Source organism: Vanellus vanellus (assembly GCF_965231255.1).
Source record: "Vanellus vanellus genome assembly, chromosome: 1".
Taxonomy (NCBI): domain Eukaryota; kingdom Metazoa; phylum Chordata; class Aves; order Charadriiformes; family Charadriidae; genus Vanellus; species Vanellus vanellus.
In genome coordinates, this window is record NC_138905.1 from 53661497 (window position 1) to 53677308 (window position 15812).

Here is a 15812-nt window from a genome sequence, read left to right on the forward strand (position 1 = left end):
AGCTGCAATTGTTTAGCCTTAAGAGAAGGCTCAGGGAAGGGAGTAAAGACAACTGGGCCAGACACTGCCCAGTGAAAGGACAGGAGGCAAGAAACATAAGAAATTCTACCTAAACGTAAGGTGGAGGGTTTTTTTTTTTGTCTTGTGGGGTTTTTTTTGTTTGTTAGGTTTTTTTTTCTTTTTTTTTTTTTTTTTTTTTTTTTTTAATACTATGAGGCTGGTCACACTCCAGACCAGACTTGCCTGAGAGGCTGTAGCATCTCCAGCCTTGGAGATATTCTAAAATCAACTGGAAAAGGCCCTGAGCAGTCTGCACTAATTGACTCCACTTTGAGCTGGGCAGTGGGATTAGATCAGAGGTCCCTTCCAATCTCAATTCTATGTTTTTATGTCCAATACATGATCAAACAGCTGTCATGAAGATGGAAGAAGTAATTTAACCTCTATAACATAATATTGCATATTTATTTAATGATTTGAATCAACATTTCCTTGTCAATGTACAGTTAACCATCATTGTGTGAAGATAGGCCAATGTGTTTTCAGGCTTTGCCCTATGAATCCATAAACACTATCAAAGTATTTATAACAAATAATTAGACGCTATCAAAGTATCCTCATGTAAAGATAAATTGCTTAAGTACACCAAGAGATCTAAATCAGGATTATTATTCCTCAAGTTTTTTCACAATTTATTTTTTACTTGCTTTTGTAAAAACTGCCAGATTAGCAGCAGCTCAGTCTGCGAGAGTGGGGAAGGAGCAACAGGCTATAATTACTGACTGCAAGCACACACAGCTCCCCTGCCTCAATCGTGCCTGCTCCTAATGTTTTTGACATACTTTGTACATTTTTACAATGCTCATAGGAGTCATAATTTACACTTTAAGATTAGATTACAGTTAAATTATGAACTACGGATAGAAAAGATTAAAAACCTCACTGGCTATGAACGCAAGCATGGCTCTGAATGCAGACTTGGCTCAGCTAGAAAACCACGGGGTTGTGGGACAGAAGGAAAAAAATGCCAATCCCCAAACTCAAAGCAGCACAAGTACTGTGCCATTATCACTAACTTAAAAGTAATTAAGTACATTTTGCTTACAAGAGTAATTAATTAGAATGAATGCTTTTTAGCAGCATAGTAATTTTGACACCTTCCCGTAACTGAAGATTTAAGGACATAAGAAGAAAATGGTTTCTATCATGAGCAATTTTCATATGCATTCTCCCCCCCTCCCCTTTAAAAAGAAGTCCGTATTGATGTCTAACCATTTAGAGTACAAGATTCACATGTCGTTTTACAACCACTACAGTAGATGAGAGAATGGTATTTTCGGAATTCTTTAATTAATTTCTTCTTCTGCTTCATAGGAATAGCAGGGTCATTGTCCATCTCTTGAACCAATGCGAGAAGATACTGATTTGTTTGTTGTTTTTGATCTTCATATTCTTTAGTTGTCACACGCTGACAGAAGGTGAAGCCTTTGTAAGAAATCAGAGGTTCAGGTTAAGTTTGATGCATCATACAAGAGCCTGATTAAAAAACATGATCAGAAACATAGGTATATCTATATTCCAGTTCAGATGTGATTACATTTATCTACAAACAACATGAAACATACAGCCCTCCACTGTGCATGGCTGAACATATAAACATTAACTGCAAAAATAAAATTGTAAAGCAGTGTCACAATTGCAATATCACAGATGATTTTGTATTGCAAACAGGCTTGCCAGACAAAGAGCCAATACATTCTTACAAACGGAAGCCATAACAAAGAATGCTACGTGACAAGAATGGCACCTTGCACTTGACATGATCCAGTGATTTCCTGTGAGTGAATCAAATCCGTAGCAAGCTCCAGTACACAATGCACATGAATAAATACTTTGGAGAAACAGTTGCCTCTGAACCACACCTCTGAATTCAGAAATAGAATTCAGGAACTTCTAGGTGACTATACAGCTCAGCACGGTGTGGGCACCAGAAGCAGAGGTGATAGATCAGGCAGCAGTTCAGGATGAGGGCAGAGCAAGGAACTGGAGCCTGAGAGTTATGCAACTAAAGCATTATTTAGCTATAAAAATGTTGTGAATCTATGCAGAAGAGTACTGCCCTGCAAGGAATCAAGCCCCAGCATTGGACAGGTGAGTTCCGGCCTGAGGAAAGGCTGGTGTTCAGATACTCCACACATCAGTGAGCAAGTTGGCTGAACAAATGCCAGTTGCCTGAAGGGGAAAAAATTCTTACTATTCCTTCTGTACAAACACCATCTTCTTAAGACTTCATATAGAGGGCGGTAATAACCCAAGCTGCCAGAATTTTCACATAGACCTGTCCTTCCCTTCTTTTACAATGAGTCTGTCAAACACCAACGTAAAATACTTTTCATGGTTTAGTAGACTCAAATCAAGAAAAGATAGCTCTTTCAAAAGGGAAAGCTTAACAACTCCTGGCAACTCTTCAAACCAGGGTGGATCCTTTAGTCCAGTGGTTTCAAGTGGCTTCCCAGATTAAAACCAACCCTAGAGTTCCCTCACTGTTTTATATTTCCAGCAGACCCAAGGATTGCCTTCCTGCAACAGGCAGACCCCTTTTCTTATCAGGGTTCCCTCCTGCTCCCACCTGCACTTCAGAAGCTCACCAGCTAGGAAAGCTCAGTAGCTCCCAGGAAAGATTTTCCTCCTGTCTCCTCCATTAGGAAAGGGAAAATGACATCAGAATATGAGGCACAGAGGAAAACAGGAACACGCCATGCTGGGGAGCTCACAATCAGAACAAACTAGCTATTTCAACAAGTAGACAGAATCTATATGCATTTAAAGATTGAAACTCCAAAACACAGAGGGGAGAATACAGTATGAGGTTCATACTTTGATTGTCTGTTCAGCATGCTGATGGAGACCACATAGGCTCCAAGAATACTGCAGACAGACAACTCCTTCCTCCATTGCTCATCCTTGTATTCTTTGGCTACATAATATGTGATACTTAGAACACTGAACTGGAAGCAATTTGGCCACATTCCAGAACCCAACACAGACGGTCGAAGATTCTGTACCAAAACTACTTCTCAGGCAGCTGCTGCATTAAATATAGCATTAAACAGCACAATAACTTAGAGTGTTATTCAGTTCTGTAATGGTTTCTCTTCAGTGTTTAAGCACATAATGCGCTGGCAGTACAGAAGTCAAAAGGAAGAAGGTAAAGAGTCAGGCACAAATTCAATTATTTAAGCCAACCCTTTTAATCACAGTGCTGAAAGATACTTTTGGCATCAAGGCCAGGTGAAGTGTTGGCTCATAAAAGAAATGAGCTGGAAAACAAATTCGACATACACACCAAGCATCAAAAGCCTTCCTTTTAGGCTACAATACCCTTCTGTAAGTCTTAAGCTCTTAATAAACTTTGTGCTCACCCAGAAGAGTTCTTCAAAACACTAAACAACCAAGGTCTGTACTCGAGACATCTATTAGAACCCCAAACTACTGAGCTCTATGAGAATTTTTAGGTGTTTTGTGGCAGAAATATAAGAATGCTGTTCCTAAACATAAAATCACATCAAATTCATACACCAAATTATAAGCACGTCACTTCAGAAAGCACATTTTGCATTAATTTGTCCAGAAGTAATTATTTGGTAAAAAAATTTTGTAATGTACTCAAACTAGATATTTAATAGAGTCTCTGCTCTCTAATATTCAGAGGTCAGTGTTTTGCTTATAGCAGATAATCATTTGGTGAATTAGCCACTAATCGCTTTAATGATTCACTTCTAACAAAGTAAAAGAACACAGTCTGTGCAAAGTTATAGTCAGCTGACGATAAATCAATTTGTATAGAGTGGTTTACACAAAAATGCATATGACATCATCTACCTGAATTGATATCTGGATCTTGTCCTTCTAGCAAACTCTCAAGTCTCCTACTAGTTAGTTCCAGAAGAGTTAAAGGAGTCTGAAAATGGAATCAGACAAAGAAATAAGTTACAAAAACAACAGTTCTGTACTTTTGAGAATCTAAGGCTTTCAAATGATCAATTTAAAAATCATATAATTAACTGCAGAAGAATCTAAGCCTACATTTATTTAGGTACACATTCAAAATCTCTCAAAAACTTGCATTGAAACACACATACATATGCTTATTCCTAATACTCCTGGCTGAAGAAATAGGAGGCAAGATGTTCTAGATGTTGTTTTCCATTGAACTATGGCAAAAACTGTAGTGTAGACCTTGAACTGATTTCAGCTTATATAATACACAAGGCTTTCAACTGCAGTTGTGAAAGAGCGAGCCACCATCCACTCTGCTGTCATTGCTATGAAGTAGTGGGCACTTCATTTGCCAGATCTGCCTCCAGCTCCAAACGTGAATCAAAGCCCTAACCCTCATGTCAGAACCCTTAATAACAAAAAGAAAAAACACAAAAGAAAAGTATTTGGGTTTGGCTGTGTATTAACATATACAAACTTCACAGTAACTACTTGATACTTTCAAACTAAACTGGAGCTAATTAAAAAAAAAATCTCCCATGTCTCTTTAGCTGAGGTCAGAAGTACAAATGAATGTGTTGTATAAGAACTAAAAATATTTTACTGAAACCAAACCAATGTTTCTGTGAAGGTTATTTGTAACAAAAAACATCTAGAGCATTTTACAGCTATTTTACAACAGCTGAGATTAGTTCATCTCTTATTTAGTGTTTTGATGAGGAAATTTATAGTTGAGGAAAACAGCAGCAAAGCATCACAACTTTAATGCACTGGTTGAATTCAGAATGTCAATATAGAGTCTGATAAGGTTACATCTTTTCACATGTGACAATATGACAGAATGTAAATAAAGAAGATTACAAAAATATATCTGCATATTTACATAACGGATCAACTTAAACAGAAAGGCCATTTCATTTTGTGGTTCTATTTTTTTTATTTAATTTAGAAGTTAACATTTCAAAATACCAAAAGGAACTCTTGAAGAGTCACCAAAGCTGTACATGTACACTGTGGCACCAGAGCATTCCATCCTATATATCACTCAGAGTACGTCAGCTGACTTCTAAAGGACAGAGACGCTAAGAAGCCTAAAAACTTAGTAGAGAGCCATCAGAAACGAGGTGCCAAAAGGCCTCTATAAAAATTTCCTAATACTTCAAATATTTTCTTAACACAAATGATGCAAATAAAGAGGACATTACATATAAAGGATTGCAAAGTTCTCAACAAGTTGTCTGAAATAGGTTCTCGCCCTACTTGACTGTATTATTAAACTGTACGTCGTGGTTTCAGTTGGGATAGAAGTAACTTTTTTAATAGCAGCTGGTATAGCGCTGTTTTGGATTTGGGATGAGAAATACTTTTGACAGTGCACTGGTGCTTTCAGTTGTTGCTAGGCAGTCAAGGCCTTTTCTGCTTCTCATATAGTCCTACCAGCAAGTAGACTAGGGGTGCACAAAAAGTTGGGAGGGGACACAGCTGACCCCAACTGACCAAAGGGATATTCCATACCATGTGACGGCACACTCAGTATATAAATCTGGGGGAAGGAGGCAGTGGGGGGCGTTCGGAGTGATGGTGTTTGTCTTCCCAAGTAACTGTTACGCATGATGCAGCCCTGCTTTCCTGGAGTTGGCTGAACAGCTGCCTGCTGATGGGAAGCAGTGAATGAATTCCTTGTTTTGCTTTGCTTGACTGCATGGCTTTTGCTTTACCTATTAATCTGTCTTATCTCAACCCACAAGCTTCTGCTCGCTTTTACGCTTCCGATTCTCTCCCCCATCACAACTGGGGTGAGTGAGCGAGCAGCTGTGTGGTGCTTGGTTGCCAGCTTGGGTTAAACCACGACACCATGACACATGGAATATTAAACTCTGCTCCTCAGAACTCTCATCTCCAAAAAGGTACTTTGTGGCATTTAACACTTAAAATGACAAAGCCAATGAGGTAAGAAAAATGCTACCTTGAAAAGCTCCAAGTGATTGTCCATCAGAAACTGAGTCAGCAGTTCTGCCTGTGGTTTTGACAACGTCTTATTTTGTATGATGAACTTTGTGCAAGTCTTGATGATCACTGATCTGTTATCAAACTAGAAAACAAAGAACTCTGATTTGGCATTAGATTTACTTGCAGTGTGTCAGCAAACACTACGTATAACAGGATGCTATCAGTGGGAAGAACAGCTTGATATTTGTTTTAAAACAAATCACATTGGAAGGCAGTAAACAAAATACTTCAATTCTGGAGAAAAGTTAGCTTTACTATAGGTAAGTTCTATTTCCCACACTAAACATAACAGATACTTACCTGTTTTTGTAATTTGTAGCCCTCAGATTCGGATGCAATGGCTACAAATGTCAGAAGTCTATGTAGTTCTTCTCGGATATTTGGTGCTAATAATTTTAAATAAAGTTGTGATGCCTCTAGAGCTTGATCTGTTTTTCCTTTTTCTGCAATGGAGTAAAACAGCGTATCCAGTGCAACTGCTCATTTTCAGAGTCAAGAATGCATATTTAAATTCCAATATTAATCCCATTTTTTAATTATTTTTCCCTCCAAACAAAGCAGGTTAATCTCAGTGACTTCTAAAACCTTTTGACGAGACTCAATACAGCATTTAATCAATATAAGCTTAAAACCTTTGTCCCATACCTAGTCAGGGAACAGATGTACTTGGATAATATACACAGGACATTCCTACATTGTGTACAATGTGCAAACACTGAAGTGATGTTTGCACTGTTTGTGTTTATACATCTTTGTTTTATATTCCAGGATTAATCTCAAATTAACAATCCAAACAATTCTAACTTTCTCATTGCTTTGAGGTTTTGTTTGCTTGGGGCTTTTTGGTTTTGGGGTTATTTTTGTTGGGTTTTTTGTTTGTTTGTTTGTTTGCTTTTTGTTGGTTGTTGTCCACACACCCACCCCACCCCTTTTTAAGCCATCAGGATTTAAGTTTCTCAAGGAAATGTGATAAGCTGGAAATAACCTCTTATAAAAAAACCCTTTAGATTGTAATTCTAGTTATCTTCACTTCGAAAGTGAGGAACTATCAAAAAGTCAAGTAATTTTCTAAGGAAAGTGCAAGATGAGGGCAGATACAGGAATAGAACCTACGTATGATTTTCTGGCCTCTGTCCTATTACAGGGACAGAGGTTATATTTTACAACAAATAATCCAGGACTTTCAGGGGTGTACCACAAGCCCTTTGAAACCATCTTTGTTTAAGAACACCAAAAGAACAAGTAAGCGACCCTTTTCCAACAGAAGGGTGAACAAAAAAGCAGGAAAGAGAACTGCCAAAGGACACGATCAAGACAGGTAAAAGTGTAGATATGAAGAAAGGAAATAAAATTATTTCTAGAGAAAAGTTTAAGAGTTTCTCTGATCTGTGATTAAAGCCTTACAGAGTTACTTTAAAAGACAGGGGAGGTAGGGAGGGGAAGAAAAGTTCCAATGCAAAAATGTTCAATAAACCACATGGATTAGTGTGACCAACTGCATTCATCTGTAACATAAGTACCCTAGATCTGTTTATTTTAAGGGCAGCAAGCACAGCAACATGTTTGCCTTCACAACAGATCTGTATTATCAGCCATCTTATATCAAACTGTTTAACAACTGAGGAAAATACATACAATGATAACAAATTGAAGTTGTACTTTAGCTAACTGCAGCACTTCTCAAATTGATTTTTAAAATGTTTTAAATAGGTATCTGTTCATAGCTAGTTTGAGCTCTCTCTTGCACCACAGAACAGCAGCACTGGATTCTGCTTGAAAATTATTATTAGAATCCAAGTGGTTATGCACTGATGACCATAATCTGTTCCATAGCACTGAGAGGGGAAAAACGGTTGTAAAATAGTTAAGCACAAACTCCTAACAGTGATCTAGTATGAACTACAACACAGCTAAGGATCCAAGAACATAGGCTAATATCTTCAAACAGAATCATTTCCTAATGATAAAATTATGGCCACCACTTCATCAAAAAGGAATAAAGCATTAGAAACTGCTTGTGAGAGAGTGTTATTCAAGTTGGAAAGATGACAAAATTAAAGCAAGAATAAGAAAGGAGAATAGCTCTAGAGATTGATGGATCATGTAGTTTAGATAAAGCAGATACTCAATAAGGAAAAGACCTACAGGCAACTAAAACATTAGAGTAATTCAGCAGAATTATGACACTGACTTTTCCCTTGCCTACAGATTTGGCTGCTTTGATTCTCACATTTAGTAATATTCTATAATATTGGGGTATCTCAGTTTTGTATTTGAAGTGTGTATATGAACTATAATATCTTTAATATAAGTGAACATTCAGAAGTTACCAGTAGCTAAGTCGGTTATTTCAAATTAGCATTTTTTTTTTTGTGGATGGTTTATGTAATTTTGCAATAGTTTTCCTTCCATGACTTCTATTATAATTTGATTTTTTTCTTCTTAGCAAAACACTACTTAAAAAAATATTGTCTTTTGTATTTTCATGAGGTTTTGGCCCCAGGATCCACCACTCTGCTCGAATTTTTACACAGGCCAGCTGTGCTCCTATGCCAGTAAGCTTGTCATAGCTCTCCAAAAACTGAAACTTTTGATAGCGTTCTGTAAACCCTACAGAACTGAAGAAGTAACATAGCCTATTTAGGGTAGGATTAATCTTAAACTTGTATTTAAATTGAACCCTTCTGTTTTACTTGTGAGCATATGTAGTGAGGGTGTTTTGGGGGATCACAGCCTGAATCACAATCTCACCAGCCCCTTTTATAATTTTAAATAACTTCTATTACTAAAAAAAAAAAAAACAACAAAACCCACCACTAAATCCAGAACTTGCAAAACCTTGTTTTGGTTAACAAGAAAACTTTACAGCAATTATTTTACTTTTATGTTATTAGTCACAAGTAACAATAAGAGAAATTCTGACTAGGGGTAAGACATTTTCACAATGAGGGTAGCTATATATTGAAAGGGGTTACCTGCAGAGGCTGGTGAATATCTACCCTTGCAGATTTTAAAAATTCAGCTGGACCAGGCCCTAAGCAACTTGATCTAACTTTGAAATTTGTCCTTGCCTTGAGTAGAGGTTAAGATTAGAGACCTTGAGCGTTCCCTTCCAACCTATAAATCAAAGTTCCTCTGCAATAGCAATGTAAATGATGTTATGATTCAATCAATTAATGCTTAGCAAGTTCCATCCTTTATACAGCTTGCATTTTTTATCCCAAGTTGCTCTTACCTATAAGGTCTATAATCCCTGAATGAATATCGAGATCCTGAGTGGCAAGAAGGGAGTCCTTCTTTTGACTATAATACTTTATTATAGTGTCAAAAAGAATCTTCTTATATATATTCAGACTGCTCGGTTCGTTAGTGCTTTGAGGTAACTGCTGATTAACCATCACTATGAATTGGTCTGGGAAATACTCCAGGCATTCAATTGCAGCATAGAGCCATTTGTCAAGCCTGTAGAAGGAAAAGTTAGTTTTAAAACTTTAAAATACTCTGCATATTCTTATTTAATCCTTTAAAGAAAATTAGATAGAAATAATCACACACATGTAGTCACATATTTGAACCACAGCATTAAAGTTGTTGCTTATTAAGCAGTTTATGTAATTTACTTGACTACAGTACTTCAAGAACCTGCTCAAAATAAGCAACTTCCATGCTTCTCCCATGCCACAGACAATACACCTGAGGTACGCCCAAATCCAAACAAGTTGCAATCATGCCAGACTGTTACTGACCCCAGGACACTTGCCTGATTTGGCTAGTATTTAAAACCAAACACCACCCCACTATTACTTCAACACACACAACGACAACCCACCAGGGCTAACTAGACTGAAAAAGCAAAGGATGGCATCTTCAGAAAAAGGACACAAGAGAATTACTTTGAAAACAGAGAAAATAAAAATAGTTTAAATCCCAGATGACTGCGAAAGAAGTTTACTATATGACCTACTACAAAGGCATGAGTTTTATTAAGCATTTGTTGCCTGTATGACTTAACTAAGGGAGAAAAAAAAATGTAAGGCAAATCTAAAATTCAGGTAGACAATTCATTGTTCAGAGAGACTGGAAAGTCAGACAAAAAAAGTCACTAACTTAACCATTTTGTCCAGAAGAAAGCTAAAATCATAGAACTGTGGGGGGCGGAGGGAGAATTACTTTTACCTGACTCTCTGGATATAAAATAATTTGAACTGAATCAATAAATAATATTTGCATTTTTGCATGAGTTAAGATCCACAGAATTGTATTTTCATCATGGGAGCAAAAATAAAGATTTTGAACTTGCTGCTGGACAGCTAGATAAACATGAAATTTTGTTAGAACCGCTGTGGCCAACAAGGATTCTATAACTCTTGGACACATAAATGGGGTAATACAGTAAAATAGAAATAGGATCATAACCTCCCTTTAGTTATGATCCCATGAGCAGTGCAATCTCCGCAAGCAGGATTTGATTACAGTTTTTAACTAACTACATGGAGAGCAGGTATTTGATTATATCAAGCATAATATGATATGATTTGAAAACTGAAGACAAAAAATTTGAGATAGAAGTTATGCTTATTCCCCCACCTTCATATTGGGGGCAATTAATCCTACAATTAGTTGTAATACTGGTGACTATTCTTCATAGCTGGAATTTTCCATTTCTTGTGCATGCTATAAGCCAGACCTAAATAATACACTGTCTATAAAAATGCTACTCCAGCCCCCCACTTAAGTAATTGTAAAGTAACGAAGGAAGCATTTAATTTTCTTAACACTTATCTGATATACTAGCAAAGACACAAACGTTAGAGGCACTTAGCACAGAATAATACCGAGTAAGAACAACATGAGCTATTTCAAGAGACATAAACCCACCAATCATGCAAGAATCAAGTACAACAGAAGTATAAAGCTCAAAAGAAACAGTGCTTATTAAGCCATTCTGGGAGGAAAACCTCATTGATTTAAGATGTTACCCAGCAATAAACCTGTTTTGAACCAGGAGTTTCATTACCTTATATAAAACTCTAAACATATGTAACAATAATAATATTTTCTCCCTGAAGCAAGAATACATAAAAAAACTGTAAGAAAGAGTCTCTTTAAGTACACAGATTATGTCTCACCAACAGATAAAAATTGTATTGATTTGACAGAAATAAGCATTACTGAGACATACACACGAGGAGACATGCCTTGATGTATTCATTAAAAGTACATGCTAAAATAGAGATCAGTCCAAATGCAATCAACAGGAACACTACAAAAATAAGATAACATATAGGGAAAAGAGCACTGACAACATGCAGCCACTTTCACTTTTATATTCTTGTGATACAAGCATTCTTCAGTACTACAGCTTAGCTTCCCTTTTTCCGTTGCTAACAATAGATGCCTTATTGACTTTGTATCTTCACAGCACCACCATTGGGGACTGTGACAAACAAACAAAAAACTCGGAATAATTTTTTTTCGAGTTCCAATATCTGTTATAAAGACCCAAGAGTCAAGTGTCTCATCTAGAAACTAGAAGTGTTTTTGACACTCGAGGATAAAGTTTTAACATACACTTAAAATCCTCAAGTGTCCAGTCCTAAACATATACTTTTTATGAATTCCCTTACCACTTCTGAAAAGAAGTCAAAGGAAAGTACATTAATGCCACCCCTGTCTACAAGTGAAACAATGTCTATTTTGTTCACTTAACACAAATCTTTGATCAAGAGTAAAATCAAGCATTTACTAACAAATCCATTTTATAGATGTATAACTTACTCAGGCAAGTTTAAGCTACATGTAACCTCTCTTTCCAGGAAAGTATTTGAGATAATCAGGTCTTCTTCTTTGCCAAAACAGTCTGGTTTTGTCTTCACTGAAGACACCAAGATATCTTCTAGAAGTGGAACATCAATTAACTGCAGCAGTCGTAGCAGAGTTTGCTGTTTCCAGACATCTTCTATTACTGATACCATAATCAAACAAACAAAAAAAACCCACACCCTCAGAAATAAGATCTTAGGTAAAACACTAATCTTTGTTTTTACTCACTCAAGAATGTTTTAAGTGTTCAGAGAAAACAAGGTAACAGCCTAGTTTGAAGTTTCTGTGTTGGGGAAGAAGGGATCAAAATAGGAATGCTAAGAAAGAAGGCTTTAAAGAGACCATCTCTCTCCCCCATCATACTGGAATTAGTAATAACCCACTCTAATCAGTAACATGTACAAGAAAATACAAGTGAATAGCAAAGAAATATAATACTTCATCTTAAAACCTATTTCCTTCTGAAGTGGTATTTGCATAAATAGACTAGCACCATCCTGCAAAAAACTTAATCCTGTTTCATTTCCTTCAGTTTACTTACTATGAGCGTTTACCCATTTAGTACTCATTTAGCTACTTGTCATTAGTGACATGTTAAATTCAGGACTCTGAGGGGCAGCATTTAACAGGAATGAGGTACTCACTCCAAGTAGGTACAGTGAAGAACAATAAAGTTTTAAAAAGAAAAATTAAATCCTCACCTCTTTTTGAAAGCAGATGAGTTGGTTCATTAACCATGATCTTTGGAGGTAAAGATGCATGAACATTTATTGATTGAAGAAGGTCCACTATCCTCTTTTTATCAGCTGCTTCTAATGCTAAGGGGTTTGAAAGTGTTGTTTCACACTTCATTTTGCTTAGGGGGATAAAAAGAATTAGACGTATAACAAACACAGTCAGGACACATTTATCTTCCTGTCACTTCCTAAATTGCTGTTAAATCAGAACTTTAGGGCTTCATTATATGTGGGGTGTATCCTGCTGCTAGAAAACCAATCATCCACACCTGCTTTGTGGAAAGGGCAAGGATATTGATTCCAAATACTGTTTATCAGTTCTATTTCTTTTACCAGCTTCCAGCAAGTAGCTCGTTCATGCTAATTCTCAGATTTCAGCACAATTGACTGCAAAATAAAATGATTCCTAGGCTTATGCTACTGTGCCAGCCTCTATTCTAAATAACAAAAGACAGCTCAAAGCCATTTAACTTTACCAAGAAATATAAGGTAGCATCTACAATTTAGGTATGACATTTCTAAAAACTGGCACATAGTATTCAAAAGTCTCCAATACCTGGGTTAGACAGACGTAACTTAATCTACAGTTAACCCACTCTAACAAACAAACAAAAATCAGAATAGTTCAGAATAACTCACTTAGAACGTCTTTTTGTCTTCTGTTTGCAGATTTGCTCAGGAGACAAGTTCTCATTGTCTCTATTCTTTTGCGGAAGAAGAGGAGTAGGACTGTTATTTACAAATTTATAGAGACAAGTGTTTGTATCTTCAAACTCCGTTTCTTTCTCATTCTTGAATAAGTAAAGCTTTGCTCCAACTGGCTCAAACACCTTGTGATCCATCAACGCTTGGCATACACGGACTCCCTTCAGCCGAGAAATATCATTACAGCTTAGGTACATGCTTTGCATAAGATGGCTCAGTACCACATCGACAGCATTTGAGCCGGTGAAACAGTTTTTATACGTTTTCAGATGTTGTCTGCGTCTTTTGATTTCCACCTGACTGTGAAGAGCATGGATAATACTATTCCACAGCTGAGTTGCTTGAAAAGGACCATCACAATCTGCAAAATATTTACACGAAAGTTTTAAAATGTTAAGCTTTTTAAACATCTGTAAATGTATTTTTACTCTGTGACATTAGTTATATAAATTTTTTTCAATTCTCCAGAAATCAGCTTAATCTTCCAAAGACAGAGAAAGACAATACTTCATGAATCAGTCCTTCTTGTAAGTTGACTCAGACCCACAATGGTAGAGCCAACAGAAGAAAACAAAATGACACTTAAAACAGGCTAGGAAGGTTTTGTTGTTGTTATTACCACACATACTGTATGTATGTACGCATACACATCAATTCATTACAGAATCACAGAATGGCTGAGGCTTGCAGGGACCTCTGGGCTCCACCAGGTCCAACCTCCCCTGTTCAAGCAGGGCCATGCAGGACCATGTCCAGACACCTTTTGAGTATCTCCAAAGGCAGAAAGTTCGCAACCTCTCGAGTCACCAGTGAGAAGGGCCCGGACCCGTCCTCTTTGCATCCCCCCTTTAGTTACTGGTAGACATCGATGAGGATCCCCTGAGCCTTCCTTTCTCCAGGCTGATAAGTCCCAATCTCTCCCAGCCTCACCTAGAGATGTTCCTCCACTCCCCAGTTCCTCCTCCGCTTATCACTCTCCCCTCAGCAGACGACAAACCAACGCTCGCCATGCATTAAACCTGCCCGCCCCACGACATGGCGGCGGCGCCCTCCTTCACCACGACTCCAGGGGGTGGCGGGCGGCCCCTCTCCCCTCTCTCACCTGCCCCCCACGGCACCGCCAGCCGGAGGCGCCGGCGCCTCAGAACCCGCTCCGCTCCCGCGGCGCCCCCCCCGCCCCCCCTCCCGACGCTGCGGCGCAAAAAGCGTTAGCAGCGAAGAGACGAGGACACCTCTCTTCTCCCCCCCACCTCGCCGCCACTGCCGCCCGCTCCCCCGCCGCCCCTCGAGCTCGCTCTGACTCCGCAGCCTCCGGAACCGCGGAGTCAAATAAACCGCCATAACGGCGGCGGCCGGTTCCGCTGGCGGAAGCCGGCGGAGTGCATCACTTCCCGCCCTCCACCAACCCCCTCCCCCCCCCCCCCCCCCACACACACCGGCCGCCGCCCCAGCGCCGCCCCTCCAGGGCGGAAGTGAGGCGCGCTCCGGCCGCTCTCCTCCCCCCCGCCCGGCGCTGTGGCTGTCGCTGTCGCCGTCGCTATGGAGTAGCCGGAGCGGGACGGGGCCGAGCTGGGGCCGCAGCGAGAAACGCAGCCGGCGTGACAGGCGGCCCGCCGGGCCCACAGGGCGACGGGCGGTCGGGCGCTGCGCCGGCAGCTTCCCCCAGGCTCAGGTAAGAGGCCCGTCCCCCGCGCCCCGGAGCAGGGGCGGCTGCCCGTGGCCTAGTGGCGTTGCGCTGGGCGGGCAGGGCCCGCTGGCTCGGCGGGGGCTGGGGGGCGGCGGGCTGGCGTCCCGGGAGCCCGGCGCTGAGAGGTGGAGGGGAAGGGGGCCCGCCCGGGAGGCGCGATGGTGGCGTGAGCGGGGCCTGGCGGGGACCGCGGAGCTGCCCGAGCCGGCGCATGGCGGGTCACCTGCTGGCAAACGCCGCTCGTCGCCGCTGGTCTCTGACCGCGGCCGCCGCCCGCCGCTGGCGGGCTCCCTGCCGGCTGCCCCGCCGAGCCGTGAGGACAGTCACCGGCCCTCTGGGCAGCGGGAAGGAGGGGGTGCCCTGCGGGTCCGGTCTCGCTGTAAATGACAGTAAATACTGAGGAGAAGGGGGGACTGGCCCGCGAGAGACAATCCAGGGGTTTGTGCAGCCGTGTGGGTTAGGTTTCGCCTGTCTGCAGGCGGCAATCAGGTCCCCGTGCGTGGATCACGTTCCGTGAGTTTTTGGTGGGGTTTCAGTTGCAGCACAGTACCGAAATACTGAAAAAATAAAAATAAATCATGAAGGTGACTTGGAGTGAGGGCGGCTGCACCATGCACGGTGCATCATTGCGTTTGATCCTCCCGTTGTTTTTGTAACAGACGCTAAAGCTTTATTGTGCTTCAAAAATGTTGTTTGGGTTTTTTCCTCTCATTTCTTCTGTCAATTCATCATTGTTTGGGTCAGATCGGTGGGATGGGAGTTGGGGTTGGGTGGCACAAAGTACCCACGCACCTGCTCTGCCACATTGGCTCACAAAGGGGAGTCGCAGCTTGGTATAGGCCAAAATAGTG

The 15812-nt window shown here is 40.2% G+C and overlaps 1 protein-coding gene across 1 annotated transcript; it reads right to left on the bottom strand.

The window, feature by feature from the left end:
- Window positions 1-1267: 1267 nt before the first annotated feature.
- Window positions 1268-14615, bottom strand: DEPDC4 (DEP domain containing 4; the record flags this gene model as incomplete). Its single annotated transcript, XM_082480348.1, has 9 exons — window positions 1268-1485; window positions 3883-3961; window positions 5966-6091; window positions 6310-6452; window positions 9245-9471; window positions 11788-11974; window positions 12534-12688; window positions 13209-13635; window positions 14525-14615. The coding sequence occupies 9 exons, from the start codon at window positions 14613-14615 to the stop codon at window positions 1268-1270; spliced, it is 1653 nt and encodes a 550-aa protein (XP_082336474.1).
- Window positions 14616-15812: the final 1197 nt, after the last annotated feature.